Consider the following 15,758-nt stretch of genomic DNA (forward strand, 5'->3'; position numbering starts at 1 on the left):
ACTGCTTGGAAGCAAGCAAGTTCTGAAAAAAATTCTTAAGGCATAGCCGAAAATGTTGGTGTTAAAAATTATAAAAGGATAAAGACAAATAAAGTGTTAATATAATAATAAAATTAAACAAGAAAACCTAGAAAATTAAAGAATGCTTTTGAAAACAGTGATAAAACTGGAAAAAAAAGGTGTAAATCAACTATTTCCATAATCTCTAGTATATGGTTTTAGTGAATAAAAAACCCAAACATTCAGAGTGAATAAATTTTCCTCCTAGCACTCTAAATGCTCTTGACCTTAACTCCCTGGAAGAATATAATGATTGATGATGTGTTAAATCTGTAAATCACAATGTTACAGGTGTAAAAATCCTCATATTCTACTAATTCCTAATATCTTTATTTTTTTCTTTTAAGTGTTTTATTGATAGTTTACGAAGAGCTTCTTGCTGGCCATCAAGTAATCATTATTTTGGTAATTCTCAAGAAATTATATGAAATTGCTAGTTGAAACCCATGTTAATCTTTAAGAAGTTTTTATTCTTCCAAACACTCTTGGCTTCAACTACCTGGAAGAAAGCAATAATCACTTCTACTGCTGAAAAATGATTTTCATGGGATATCCGAAATTTTTATTATTAAAAATTTTAATAAAAATAGAAATAACTAAGAAATAGAAATAACATAAGGTAACTATTTCTATAGTCTAGTATATCTCTAATCTCAAAAAAATATTTTATTTTGCCTGACACTCAAATCAAAAATTACCTTAACTCATGATTCAAAAATTATTAAGAAAGAAACACATTTAGATTAAGTGGGTTTTATTGGAGTAAAAAACCCAAATATTCAGAGAAATTTAGTTTTCTTCCAGGCAATCCAAATACTCCTGACCTTAACTGCCTGGAAATTAAGAACTATCTCAACTGAAAAAAAATCATGGAATATACATAAATGTTGGTAATACAAATTACAGTAGTATAAAGGCAAATAAAATGTGAAAACAATATAATAAATTAAAGAAGAAAATCGATAACTATAAAGTAATAATAAAAAATAATAAATAATATAAAATTATAAAAAATATTTTTTAAAACAGTGACAAAACTGGAAAAAAGAAGGCTAACGAAAAGTTTGTTTCTGGTCATCAATTGACCGTAATTTTAAATATCGGTAAATACTTATTTTAAATTCTTCTTTAGGAACCTTGAAGTAAGTAAGATCTCAGAGAACAGGCGAAGTTATAAAATGAAATATAAGTCGTTCAATGATCAATCTATTACGGAATGCGCTATTTATGGTGTTACTAATATTTAAATCATTAGTTTTATTATAAAAAAACTAAATAACTTCTAACAGGTCCTAAAGGCATTAAAACAAATCATGTGTATTATTTGATATCCGGATTTAGGGAAAGTTGACGTACAATGTCACATCAAAATAAATATCTTAAGCAGCATTTAGAAAATCCTCTTAGATTAAAGGAAAATCTTAAAGGAAAGTCTTAACTGAAATAAAAACAGGTTATATAAGGACGTACCAGGAATGACATTTAGGAGAGTTCATTACTCTAGTAGTAATAACAAAAATTAAAATCTGCACAATAAGTTCAGGAAATGAGCAACGTTACTCAAATTCATTTAAATTTTATTAATGCAAAAGCTGACATAGAATTAGATTACCAAGAAAGCTTCATGATCTATCGAAAAATACAAATGATGGGTTGAATTTCTAAGTCAGAATATTACTGATACAAAATTCCTAATTGTTTCTACTAATTTCTAAGCTCTTTATTTTATTCTTTCTTGTTGGTTAATTATAAGAAATTATAGGGAATTTTTTGTTAAAAACCGTGCTTATAGTAAAAGATTATTTTTTCATCAGGCACTCCAGGCTTCAACTGCCCAAAAGAAATTACGTTAATTCACGATTCAAAAATTATTAAATAAGGAAACACATTTAGACTCAGTTGCTTGGAAAAAAGCAAGAATTACCTTAATTGCTAAAAAAATATTTTCATACCATAACCAAATTGTTGGTATCAAAAATTAAAAAAAGATAAAGAAAAACAAAGTGTCAATACAATAAAAAAATTAAATAAGAAAACCGAGAAAACTAAAAAATGATTTTGAAAACAGTGATAAACTTGGCAAAAAGAAACTATAAAGCAACTCTTTCCATAAATTAGTATATGGTTTCAGTAAATAAAAAGAACCCACATATTCAGAGTGATTAAGTTCTTTTCCAAGCACTCCAAATATCCCTGACCTTTACTGCCTGGAAGAAACTAGACTATGTTGTGTCGAATATTTGAATCAAAATATAACAGGTGTAAAAATTCTCAATTAATTCTACTAATTTCTAATATTTTTATTTTCTTGTTGTAATGGTTTTATTGCTGGTTTTCGAAGAGTTTCTTGCTTGCTGGCATCATTATTTTGGAAAAGTATTTAAAGATCCTTTAAATACTCCTGACCTCAACTGCCTGGAAAAAAGCAAGAATTACTCAATTTTGGTATTAAAAATTTAAAAAGAAGTAAGACAAATAAAGTGTGCAAATATTTATAAAATTAAATAAGAAAACCGAGAAAACTGTAAAATATTTGAATCAAAACATAACAGGTGTAAAAATTCTCAATTAATTCTACTAATTTCTAATATTTTTATTTTCTTGTTGTAATGGTTTTATTGCTGGTTTTCGAAGAGTTTCTTGCTTGCTGGCATCATTATTTTGGAAAAGTATTTAAAGATCCTTTAAACACTCCTGACCTCAACTGCCTGGAAGAAAGCAAGAATTACTCAATTTTGGTATTAAAAATTTAAAAAGAAGTAAGACAAATAAAGTGTGCAAATATTTATAAAATTAAATAAGAAAACCGAGAAAACTGTAAAATAAAAACTGAAAACTAGAGAATGGCTAGTATATATTTAATTTTTCAAAAATCTTTTATTATTCCTGGTACTCTAGGCTTAAGTAGCATGAAAGAAATAAAAAATTACGTTAACTTATAATTCAAAAATGATTAAAAAGGGGAACACATTTAAACCAAGGAGGATTTAGAGAAGAAAAAACCTCAAACATTAATAGTGATTAAGTTTTTTCCCAGGAACTCCTGGAAATAATCTTGGCCTATCAAGTACTAAAAGAGAATTTTTATGAAATATCTAAAAATTTTGGTAAGGCAAATTAAAGTAGGTCAAAGGCAAATAAAGTGTGATATCAATAACAAAACTAAATAAGACAACCTGGAAAACTAAGAAATATTTTTGAAAGCAGTGATAAAAATAAGAAGGTTTGCGAAGAGTTTTTCTTGGACATCAAGTGATTTTGGTACTTGTCAAAAAATTATATGAAAGTTTTCGTTGAAAACTCTGATGGGTTCTATAAAAAATACCTTATAGTAAGAGCAAAATTAAAAATTTAACAGTATATCCACGATTTGGGATGTTGTAGAAAAGTTGTATGTATTGCTAGTTATTATTTGCTGGCTAATTTATTTTTGTCTGTAATAGTTTTTAACTAAAATAAAATTATAAATTTTCAGAAATATCCTGCAGTTTCTTCTAAATACAAAATATTCTGCATAAAAAATAATTTAAAAACTGTGTAAATATTTGTATGTAGAAAAAGGTATTGCACTCAACTTTTATTTAGGATGTTTCAGTTTTTTGTTTTTCAATCAATCATCATCTTTGTTTTTTAAAAATGCGCTATATTGGATTTTTATATACATAAAGATTATATATAGTAGATTATATAGATATTTTTCCTATTTTTAACTTTTACTACCTACTATTAGCTGCAGCTATTAGTGAAGAAGATATTTAAAAGATCTTGATTAGTCACACTCCAGAACTATATACCATACCGGATATGTGACTCAAATATAGAAACTCCTACTTCATGCCAGGATATGTTCCTCAAAATGCAAATAACAGTCAATCAAAATTCCCAAGAACCTAGTCACAGACGAGGAAGGAGATTTCCATTAAAAAGTGAATCCGTGAGATCACATGTTAGTCCCATCAAGTAAGACTCACTCGCTCAGATTTATACATAAGCGATTGCAGTAGAACTATTAGCTACTTAATAAAAAACGATTGAAATTAAGGTTAAAAATATAAGAACATTATTTGTTCTCAACAGATATGTGAAAAATATATTGGAACTTATGAGGATAGTAAAAAATATACTGCTAAAAATACGTTTTTTATGGCTTTAAAAAAATTGGAAGGGAGAGTTTTAAACGGATCTATACATTTTAAAATAAAAATTCGTTAATCACAAATAAATCAAAAGCTACGGCATTGGATTTAATTGTTATATAGTAAGTGAAAAAAAATTAATATTTCGAAATCTATTAAAGAGAGGAATAAGACATTATTATTAAGAGAAGCAGGTATTAAAAGAAATAAAAGGTGAAGAAAATTATTAGGATATTCAAAAAGTATATGTAGGTATTTCTACTTTCTATAAAGTATTTATTTTTGGCCCCTCAATAAAGATACGCATTTAAACTTTTACATAACAGGTATTTTTATTTAACTTTACTTATATAATCTAATAAAAAGCAAAGATAGAACATTAAGTTTCTGAATGTTGACATTATGGTAAATTTTTAAAAATACTTAATTTAATGAAACTATTAAGTTTTTTGCATAATTGAAAAAAAACTAAAAACTAAATGTATAAAATCCAAAAACCTCTTTAAAAGTGGGTATTCGATTTAAAAACATATGCCTTTGTAGCAACCTTACCTTTTTTAAATCACCCTATTATTTTAAGTTTTTTCTTAAATGTGGAGAGTTTATAATTCCATAATAAGTCTAGGAGCATATTATTGGCAAATATTATCTTTAGGCTATAATATACCACTTTATACATTAATGCCATTATTTGACTCACCGTACACTTACAGCTTTATCCATTTAACGGCTTCTTTTTAAGTGTTAAATAATATTTAGCACTTCCAAAACTAGAGAGTAGAAAATCATTAAACTTTCCAGGAATCATTTCTCTTCATCACTCCAAAATATGATGATTCTTCTATTGCTAATAATCCTGACTATGATTTACTTTCTTTAAAGCAGAGGTAGAAAGATAATTAAAAATTTTATTGTAGATTTCAACTTTATCATCATGATCAGCATTAATTCTATCGACGTACATTCTCTTGAATCTTACGATTCTCAGTTTGATGGTTACGATTTTATTGATATCATCCGCTCGTAGCTCGTTCTTGGTCTTGGACAATTTTATTAATTTTTTTCAAATAAAATTACCACAATAATGACATATTAGCACCCCATACATATGACTATTATAAAAATAGTTAAAACCTAATAACAAATGAGCTAATAAGTCTCTTAAAATGTAAATCAGGCGGCTCCATAGGGTCCCATGACGAACGCCATGGCGTGAACCACAAAATTTTGACAGAGCCTAATTTGTCTACGCACACCGCATACATTTAATTAATTAGAGTTATTTAACAGAAAGATTTTTTCAGCGTCTGTTAATGAAAATTTATTGAGACTTAAGATAATTAATTTATTGTTCAAAGAAGAGTAATGGCGTCTACGTAATTAATTGATCAGATGTAAAGAAATCATTATTTGTAAAGAGGTTTATAGTGGAACCTTAAACATGAAAATAATATTTAAAAAATTGCTGTAAATTAATTTATTAATAAAATATTCTAAAACTAAGATAATTTTGATTCTACATGTATAGCCATTGCAATTTCATCTCCACCAGCAGACAGTTGAACTTGCACATTACCACCTGAAACTGTTACAGTTTTCCCAGTGCAAGATCCATTTGAAAGTTTACCAGTCATAACGTCACAATAAGTACCATCGGCTAATGTAGTGGGAATACCTTGGTTGATATCTCCACCAATAGTTGTTGCAAAGAAACCTAAATAAATTTGTTTCATTTCAAAACTCTTGATAATTTTTTAACTTAATCACCTTTGTTTCCTCTGCTGAAAGCAATTTGGTTACCATTGCTCCAATATTGTTGCATATCGGTGCCAGCAACAACATTTCTAAATTGAACCATGCCAACAACGGAAGTCCAACGGTGTTCACAAGTCCAACCGTTGCTACAACCGGTTTCAGTATAAACTGGACTGAGGATGTTAAAGTTATCATCGTGAGGTGGTCCTACAAGATTTATCATTTTTTCCCTAAGAATTATCTCGATAATTTAAAAAAGAAAACGTACCGCTGTCTCTGCCATCAAACTCAAATCCAGACATAACCTTTGGAACTCCAGCATAATAATGAGCCAACATAAAAGCTACAGCTCCGCGGTAAAGGTTACCATCTTTGTAATTTAAAAATTGATTGTTGTCCCTTTCTGTGTCGTGGTTGGTTACGAAACATAATGTGTGTTCTCCAGCGATGACTCCCCATTGGTCTTCATCGAATCCGAAAGTATTTAGTCTAAATGGGATGAGTTTGAATTGAGCAAAAATTTGGAATGATCTAGGTACATTTAAAAACATGTCTATGAAAAATTAAGGCGACATGTGTGGCCTTGGATAATTGTATGATACTATATCCATCACTGATCTTTCTAAGAAATATCACCTTATCAGAAAAATGCGTGATGATTCTACTTTTGCTGATATATATTTTGCTTGAATATGATGATTCAATTTTCAAAACTGATAATTAAAATTACAATTTGAGGCCTTGATTATATTCAAGTAATTCTGCTCAACTCTCATTTAGCTCTATTGAGTAACAACTTCAATATTTCAATTTTTTTTTTACATTTTGAGAAGCATTGTTGCAAGACGCGTAAATAAATTGTTATTTTAGGAGGTTTCAGCATTATGAAAGGCTCCAATGATTATCCATTATCTTCGTTATTATTATTTATTACCATATTCATCAGTTAGTCCTGAGTGCCAGTTAATTGTTGTAATTTTATGTCAGCTTTGATCAGCTTTTTCTCTTTATCTCCACTTCAAGAGCATCTTAAGACATAAATGTATATGTAATAGAAATTTAGGCTGATGTCAGTAAAAAAGTTAATTTTTTATGAAATTAAGTCGCTTTAGATAAGAAATTATTTATATCGTACAGATGATTTTAAAATTTCATTGACTCGTAACATCATTTACAGTTTTTTCCTTATATTGCTTCTTTGAGATAATGAAGATGGTTGTTCTACAGGTTAACTATTACTAATTTTATACTAGTAGAATATATTGACTTTCTAATTAAATTACTGAAATATGTAGTTTAGGCGGAGACCATATGTTTGAAGTTTTCTAAAGCTTTTGACCAAGTAAGTCGTACACTTCTACTCAATAAATATAAGGTTATCTGTTTTGATGATTTTTTAAATCTGTTTATATAATAATCAGCAAGAGACCGTTAAACCGTCACTTAATTTTATTACATGAGATTGAGGTGTCTTTGGTACTTCCAGAAACTTGTATAGATTTTAATAATATTTTAGTTTTAGATGATTTTAAATTCTTACATTCATTTAGTCAGGATTCCGAAGTTCAATCATTGGATGCTATTATTTTATCAAAACAGTCCACATTTGAATCAGTCTAGTGATCTATGTATTGCTACCCTTTTAGAAATCGATATTTGTGACAAGTTGTAGTTAGTTTGTGCATGATAAGTACATAAATAATTTCAAATTTAGAAGGTCCTAGGAGTATCCTCTAAATTTTAGTTGTCATTATTATCGGCAACTTGACTAATGTCTCGTCATGTAATCGTTATTAATATAAAAAAATTTGATGACATTAATAATAATCAATATTTTTCATCACCCTAAAGCATATTTTCATCATCTTTTTATCCCTTGGGAATCTTTTTTTATTCGGGTATACTTAAGATTATTGTGTATTTTTACCTCATGTGAAGTTATAGCATCAGTGATTTATAATATGATTTTAATTTTCATGCTATATTAACTTATTTATCTGAAACGTAGTTCAAAAAAGTTCATGACTTACAAATTAAATGGACATTGTCCTTTAAAGCAGGGTCCAATAAGGTTGCCATATTTGAATTCACAAACACGTCCAAAGTCAATATATTCCTTCTTTGATACAACATCATTGCCTAAAAAAAATGAAGATATTTCCTCTATGCAATATAATATTAAACAGGTTACCATAATCAATAACTTCTTGATAGAAAAATGGCCTCGAACCAGCACTAAAATAATCAGTGTTTAAATCATTTAAACTTCCGTAGATGATTTTTAAATCTTCAGGCCACATGTGCTTGGCTGCGTCAATTCTGAATCCAGCCACTCCAATCTCGATCAAATGGTTCATGTAATCTTTGATTTTTTCACGAACATAATCTTCGGTTTGATTTAAATCGGGCAGACCTTATAATGGAAATTATTATTATTTTACTGAATTTGTTGTCTATTATATTACATACCACTAAGTTCACAATTTCTAATAGCGCTTGGACTATTATAGTCCATTCCGCAAGTGGGATGGAAGTGTTCTTTGGTGTAAGGAACAGCCGGGTAGTCTCTATTGGTTGGGTCACAAACGTCTCCAGCGGTACCATCGGTTGATATTGAGGCCATGTGGTTTACTACTACGTCTGGATATACTCTTGAATTTAAAAGAAAAATTGTCAAAAGATTTTATTTTTCATATTTTACCATATACTGTTTTAAGATCATAGAAATCCTCACCTCTTTGAAAAATTAATTGAGATAAATTTCTTGGATAAAGTTTTTTGGATATTATAATAAGTTAATTTAGTATATTCAAATTTTATTGATTTATTAGAAATTTACGTGTTTTGATTTATTGTAATTTTTTATTAAAGATTGCTGCTTCTTTGGTTGTCTAATATGATTATCATATTATAAAGTATAGTAGAAATGAACCCATATATTTCAAAGAATTTTTATGCAGTTATGACTAATATTATTAATTCTTCAAATCCAATAATTTGGTGCATTTCAGATATATTCTTTAAAATGTCTCAAGTACACTGACTTTAAAGGAAGTATGCCTCCTTCTGCAGAAAAACTTTATAAATTAATTTATTATTTTCTTGAGCATTTTTAGATTTTAACTTTAAATGCATTATAATTATTTGGTAATAGAAATTTCACGTTTAATAGATAAATAAATAAAATAATATATCCAAAAGATTTTCAATAGTATATGTGAGTAGTTACTTACTAATAACGCAAAGACACATCAGCAATATTATAGCAATTGCCTTTACAGGTATTGAGATTTACTGAATATAGCCCTGTTAAATATTTTGGAAATATAGATGTTATATAGGCTCAAAAATGAAAAATAAAAATACAGAACTATGATAAACAAAATTCTATCTAAAAATTTATTTATGGTTCAGGTCTTTTGGAATTATTTATGTTATTTATATATATTTATTTTATGAGAATACTTTTTTGAATAGTGGTCTTTTTTAATTCTATGTCAATTTAAGATTTAGAAAACCTTGGAAAAAATGGCTAGTTATTTTAAAATTAAATCATTTAACTCTTTTCTTTTATCTAAATGAAGTGAAACCTAAAGTAGCGGAAACTGATGGTGTATCAGCAATATTTACTTGCCTACTTTCCCTCTTAGAATATTCAATTAATCGCTTGAGTTGGGTACATTTACATCGGTCTGAAAAGGAGCTATCGTTATACCCATTTTCAAATCAGGTGACAAAAACGATATAAAGAATTACAGACTTTTATCCAAGTTATGTACATTTGCAAAAGTTTTCTCTCTATGCAAAATGTCTTTTTCCCGGAAAATCCGCTAATACGAATCTGATTTCTTATACATAGTACATTCTGGATAATAAGGACAATAGAGTCCAAGTAGATTCTGTTTACAATGACGTCAGTAAAGCTTTCGATTAAATGAAATCTTTCTTTGCTTGTAAAAAGTGTCTGATTTCGGTGTTTGCGGGAGCTTTATTTCAACTTCCGCAGAACCTCAAAGAAGCAATTTTGGACCTTTATTATTTATTATTTTTATTCTATTTTAATTCTAATTATTGGTAACCCTACTGATTGTCTTGATCTACAAGCTGATCTCGATAGAATTCAATCTTATTGCCTAAAAAATCATTAAATTCATAAAAATGTTTCGTTATTACCTGTACAAGAAATCACTATTTTTTCTTCACAGTTTTCATCATTTAACTCCTCAGTGCTTAAGCGTGAAAGATTGGCGAAGTATTTATGTGAACTACTTGATAAAATATTGCTATTTGATGAACATGTAGAGTTCATTGCTAACAATGCTTTAAGAAAGCTTAATTTATTAACAGACAAAGTAAACAATTTAGAAATAATGATTCTTTCATTACACTTTACTATGCTTATGTTGATAGTTGGTTATCCTTTGACTCCTCAGGGTGGAATACGGAAATGGGCATGAAACTCAAATTGCTTGTGACGAATTATTAAGGATTTCATATTTTTATATAACACAAGTAATGCAACTATCAATTTTATGCATCTTTTGTCGATAATACAAATAGCTATTCCACAAAGAATTTTAACAAATCTTAGTGGTTTTACTAATAGCTCTGCAAGTTCATCAATAAACAAGATGTTCACATCTGCTAATACGTACTGTGAGGAAATAGATTTTTATCATGTATAGGAAATGTTGCAAAAAACACTTAAAGCTAAATTATTGGATTTAGAATGATAAAAGAGTTGAAATAGGTATCGGATTTTTGGTTAAGAGATCTTTTTGCAACGTATTTGAGTATCACTTTTTTTAATGAAATTAAATTACTTTAATTCCTTATGTAATATATACACATATTTTTGTGATTGCCTGTTTGTCCCCAAAGAGAAATTAATAAATAAATAAATTTATTTAAATTTTAATTTTTTATTTTATAAACAGGAGTTCAAGTTTTATTTAAATTAATTTAAATATATTTTTTTAAAAATTGATAATGTTCTTATATGATTAAGATGGTTATGAATATGATGATTATTTAGATGCTATTTTTTTATTTATTGAGTTCTTATCTGATTTCATTAATTCATAAAGAGCTTTATTTTTTTTAAACTGAATCTTTCTATATATTTTTCAATTTTTTTTCCCATAAAAATTCATATATTATAAGCATACAAAAAATTTAATTCGGAATGCCTTACAGATAAAAAAGTTTTTTTATTAAATTTATAAAAAAAATCCATCTTAAGCATTAATTTTATTTAACTCAATATGAATTCACATTAAATAATTAATTATCTCGTTATATATACGTATTGTAGTGAGATAAAGCAAGTTTATATGCAATACAGTAACTCTCTAAGTTTTCAAATTCTTCCATAGAACTAAAGCACAAAAGCTATAAAGAGCTTACTTATTCACTGACTTTGTACTTAAATGCTAAAGTTATGTATGTTTTTAATTTTCGGTGGTGGCAAATTGTAGAGATTGATGTCAATAAATTTTAAATATGTTGAGTTACTTGAAGTAAGGATGTTGAAATTTCCTCTACCATTAGATTTAATTAGGTAATTTTGATTTCTCGTTTAATGAGTCATTCTTCTCTAAAGAATAAAGTTTAGGACAGATAAAATTTATAGCGTTTCAAAATCTACTAAAGATGTTAACGTAAAAACCTTAGAAATTGGGAACATTCTTGGCTTATCATAGATAATTTTAATAAGCCACTTTTGCAAACTCTTGATTTTAATATGACCTCTCCAAATACAGATATCCATGATTTAGAACGTATTCCACTGGTGCTTGATATATTTGTTCAAGTGTTTTGAGGCTCAAAAAGGCTTTTTAGTTGTTTAAATTTGTAAATATTACACCTTAATTTATTCGGAGTAATTCCAGTTCCATCTGAGGGGTTAGTCTATCTGTAGTTGCAAGAATGAACAAGAATAATGTTATAATTTCGTTGACTATAAAGAAGAAGCGATGTATTTAGTTCTCGCAGTATTCAAACTAAGCGAGTTAGCGTTTTATTAGGCATAAATTTGTTGAATTTTATTTTTAGCAGCAATCTTTATTTCATCATTTGTTTGGTAAATTTAGTAGATGATTAATATATATCAGGTAAAGCACTGGTCCCAAAATAGTTCCCTGTAAAATTCCCACTAGTAAAACGTTTTCTGCGCTTTGTATTTTCGCTCTATTAAATCATCCTTAGTAAGATTCCATGCCACATCCTGCTACCCTACCAGTTCATTTTTTTCAGTAGTCTATCATAATACCATATCGAAAGCTTTTGCCAGATCCAGAAATATAGCAAGAGGCTTCTGACCCAAATGAATTGCCGATTAAATAAAGCTCCTTTGCTACATTACTTATAAGTGAGATAGGTCTATAATTTGTTGTGTCAAAAGGGCTGCCCTGTTTTAAAATTGGTGTAACCAAAGTCTTAAAAATTTCCGGGAACCCACTCCATACGAAAATTGTATTTATTAATATTGTTAAAGGAGGTACAATGCTATCCGCTATTGACTAGGACTTGCTGCGGCTTTTAATGTGTTAATTATTTCCTTTGTTTCCTTTTTTGGTACAGGACAAAGGGTTATTATATTTTCAGTGAGGGGCATAGGAAAATGAAAATTTTTGGCTTTTTTAATCGTCTCCGCCATCTTAATTTCAATACTTATAAAAAATTTAATAAATTAATTGGCTATTCTTAGAATAAATACCACTTTCTATTCAAATTTTCTTAATGCCACGTTTTTGTTTTATTATCATTTGTTGCTTCCTAAATTATTTTTCACGTTTTCCTTAGATCACTTCTTGATTCGAATATCTTTTTTTATAATAATTATTTTTTATTATTCAATTTATTCTTTTTCTTAGGTCATTGCAGTCATTTTTAGCTTGTGTATTGTCCAGCTATTTTCCTACACTTAATTCTGTTAATTATTTCTTTCTTTTATCAGTTGTACAGTTTCTTCTTTTATACGTAATTTTGTTTATGAACTTGGTTGACATTTTGTCTGCATCTTTTTTGTCAAAATATCAAAAACATTTTTTGCTCTTAAGATCTCCTAGTTGTTTTACTGAATTTATTTGTTCGATTTTAACGTTTTTATTCTTTTCGATAATATTCTCTTGTGTTCTAAGTTGAAAATTAGTAAAGTAGTGATCGATTATAGACTATAATTTTGTTGGCTAGTTATAGTTTTTATATTAAAAGAATTAATTTAATAGCGTCTATTAAGGTTGTGGTTTTTAATAAATATATGATCGATTATTGCTGCTGTTGAGGATGGACTCGAGTAGGCTTGTCAATTAATGGAATTAACCCAAAACTTGCTGCGGTATTAAGATATTGTTGAATAGAATCATCAGGTCTACCTAGATCAATATTAATATACGACTAAAAAAAAAGTTCGACTAAAGTATTTCATTTAAATCTTTGAAAAATAAGTCCAGGCTCGTTGACGGGTGTCTATTATATTGTAATTAACCGGTACCTAGTCTTATTTTTTCCAAAAATAGAGCACTAAGAAAGATATTTCATGTATTTTGTGATTTGTGTTCTCTCAATTTCATTATTATGAGGAATGTATACTACTGTTCCATCACCAAAAAATGTATAGTGGCAAATATTAAAATGTTCCTATTTTATTTGAAATGTTTCAGTAGAAATCAAATGATCGTAATTAAAACTGTATTTCATTTATGTTTTTTTAAAGGCTGCAGTTATTTAAATTTATTAAGCTGAGTTTGTATGTATAACTAAAACATCTTCTAGACGTCAGACTCTATAGGATGATCCAAAAAAGTCTATTATTATTAGAATAATAGGATAATAAGTACCTTACTCCAACGGCATTACACCGCTTAACCATATCCTTAAAGGCTTCTTCATTTCCATGCCTATTTTCCAACTTATAACTAACAGGTTGGTATGCCTCCCACCATGGTCTGTCGTTATTTTGCACCCAAATAATATTTTCGTTGGGTGGAGAAGTCTAAAATAAAAACTTTATACTTAAGATTTAATTAATTAAAGTATAAAATTAGATACTTACTTGAACTCCTCCAAACCCATTAGGTCCCAAAAAATTCTCACATTCATCGGCAATATCTGACCAAGTCCAGTCAAAGAGATGCACGATGGTACCACGACCATCAACAAAATTTGGATTTTTTTGCGCTAATGCGAAGTTGACGCAAAAAAGCGTCAACGAAACTACGAACAGCTTCATTCTTTGGTTTGGTACAAAATAAGGCAAATAATAATTATTGCGCTAATTAATATTAAGTAATTTTTATCTTAAAAGTGTTTTCCATTATTTTGGAGGTAAGTACCTGCTTATTATTAGTTTTAATCTTAAGTGGGGGTTCAAATTTCACGAGTGAGCTTTATTTTTAAAATGTTCTCTATAGAAACTAATTCATGTAGGTGTGTAATATATATTGATAAGACATTAATTTATGTTACAATAATTCAATAATTTTTTATTATTAAATTTTTATATAGATAGTGCGTTCGTTATATTTCGATTTGTTGAACTTAAGAAACAGCAGGGTTGACGTTTAATACCAGATGATGTGAAATGTTAAAATACATTTTTTTGTGTTTTATCTTAAAGGCCTTATGAGATTACGTATTACATATTTTAGCTTTACACCTGTATAAACAAAAAAATAAATACGTTTTTACGAAATGAACATTATGTTAATGTCTTTTACTAAGACTATTTCGTCGTTGAAGTACTAATACCTCGTAAACCCACAAATGACATTTTTCAGGAGATGAAAAAAACTATTTTTTATTGAAAGTATTTAACTTAGATATTGAATATTTTTTTAGATAATTATTCGAAATTAAAGTTTTTTACTAATTTTAATTATATAAACATTTTTCGTGGCATACGAGGTATTGTAATGAATATCTTGTTTTTGGAGTGAGATACACAGTTTACCCTTTGTAGACAAAACACTTTGTTAGGAACAAATACACGTATTTTTTATTAATAACTAGGCCTAATTTACAATGGTATGAAAACATTAAACTTCACTGTATGCTAAATTGTCATAAAAACTGTGACAGTCTCTGGGTATAACGGATTTTAAAGCTTGCAGGTGTTGCCACTTTTGTTTCTTTATTTTTCTTTTCTCATTATACATGACTGGCCACTCCACAACATCTAACACCTTTTTTGGTCTCTGTGGAAGCTCTTTCCAGTTGGCATCAAAATCAAGTTTGTAATAAATTTTTTCATTAGGCAAATATCTGAGTGCTTTGATGTCTGTTACTACGGGATCATTTACAACTTTACAAAAAACATAATTTTAATTAATAAACTTAATGATATTAATATAGTTAAGAAACAACTTACTTTTCCTGGTCTGATAGAATTATATCGATGAAGTCTTTTTGGAGTTAAGTCTTTAAAATCTGTATACTCCATACACACAAGATCATACGGGGCTGGCTGAGATCTTGCTTCTTTTGAAATGCGCAAATAATCACTGGGTAAGTGTATGTCTTTTCCTTTTATTTTTCTTTCAATACAGCTGTGGACGGAGTCACATTCCATCTGTGTATGCCCAACTTCTAAAAATGTCTGAACAATCTCCACATTATTAATCACAGCATAATTGAGTAAGGCATTTGACATAATGCTGATCCGATTTTGGTATGTGCATCCATCGCTATAGATTATTTTGTTTTATTTTATTTTAATTACACCACTCCACAGAAAAAATTCCAATTATTGAGTGGGGGAAAAAAATACAATATTATACAAATTACAATCCAAAACTAGAGAAAAAA

At 28.3% G+C, this 15,758-nt stretch overlaps 1 protein-coding gene across 1 annotated transcript; it reads right to left on the reverse strand.

The window, feature by feature from the left end:
- Window positions 1-5,658: 5,658 nt before the first annotated feature.
- LOC126737695 (alpha-amylase-like) lies at window positions 5,659-14,210 on the reverse strand. Its single transcript, XM_050442693.1, has 8 exons — window positions 14,008-14,210; window positions 13,793-13,947; window positions 8,421-8,602; window positions 8,143-8,364; window positions 7,982-8,090; window positions 6,220-6,440; window positions 5,964-6,158; window positions 5,659-5,910 (listed from the first exon to the last, which is right to left on the reverse strand). The coding sequence occupies exons 1-8, from the start codon at window positions 14,182-14,184 to the stop codon at window positions 5,696-5,698; spliced, it is 1,476 nt and encodes a 491-aa protein (XP_050298650.1). The 5' UTR covers window positions 14,185-14,210; the 3' UTR covers window positions 5,659-5,695.
- Window positions 14,211-15,758: the final 1,548 nt, after the last annotated feature.

Source organism: Anthonomus grandis, chromosome 6, assembly GCF_022605725.1.
Source record: "Anthonomus grandis grandis chromosome 6, icAntGran1.3, whole genome shotgun sequence".
Taxonomy (NCBI): domain Eukaryota; kingdom Metazoa; phylum Arthropoda; class Insecta; order Coleoptera; family Curculionidae; genus Anthonomus; species Anthonomus grandis.

Bases quoted from the DNA above. Each gene is read 5' to 3' on its own strand.
- LOC126737695 (XM_050442693.1), bottom strand. From the start codon at position 14,184: ATGAAGCTGTTCGTAGTTTCGTTGACGCTTTTTTGCGTCAACTTCGCA. The intron at 13,948-14,007 runs GTAAGTATCTAA...TTTTTATTTTAG, and splicing joins ATGGGTTTGGAGGAGTTCAA to ACTTCTCCACCCAACGAAAA. The intron at 6,159-6,219 runs GTACGTTTTCTT...TAAATCTTGTAG, and splicing joins GTTTGATGGCAGAGACAGCG to GACCACCTCACGATGATAAC.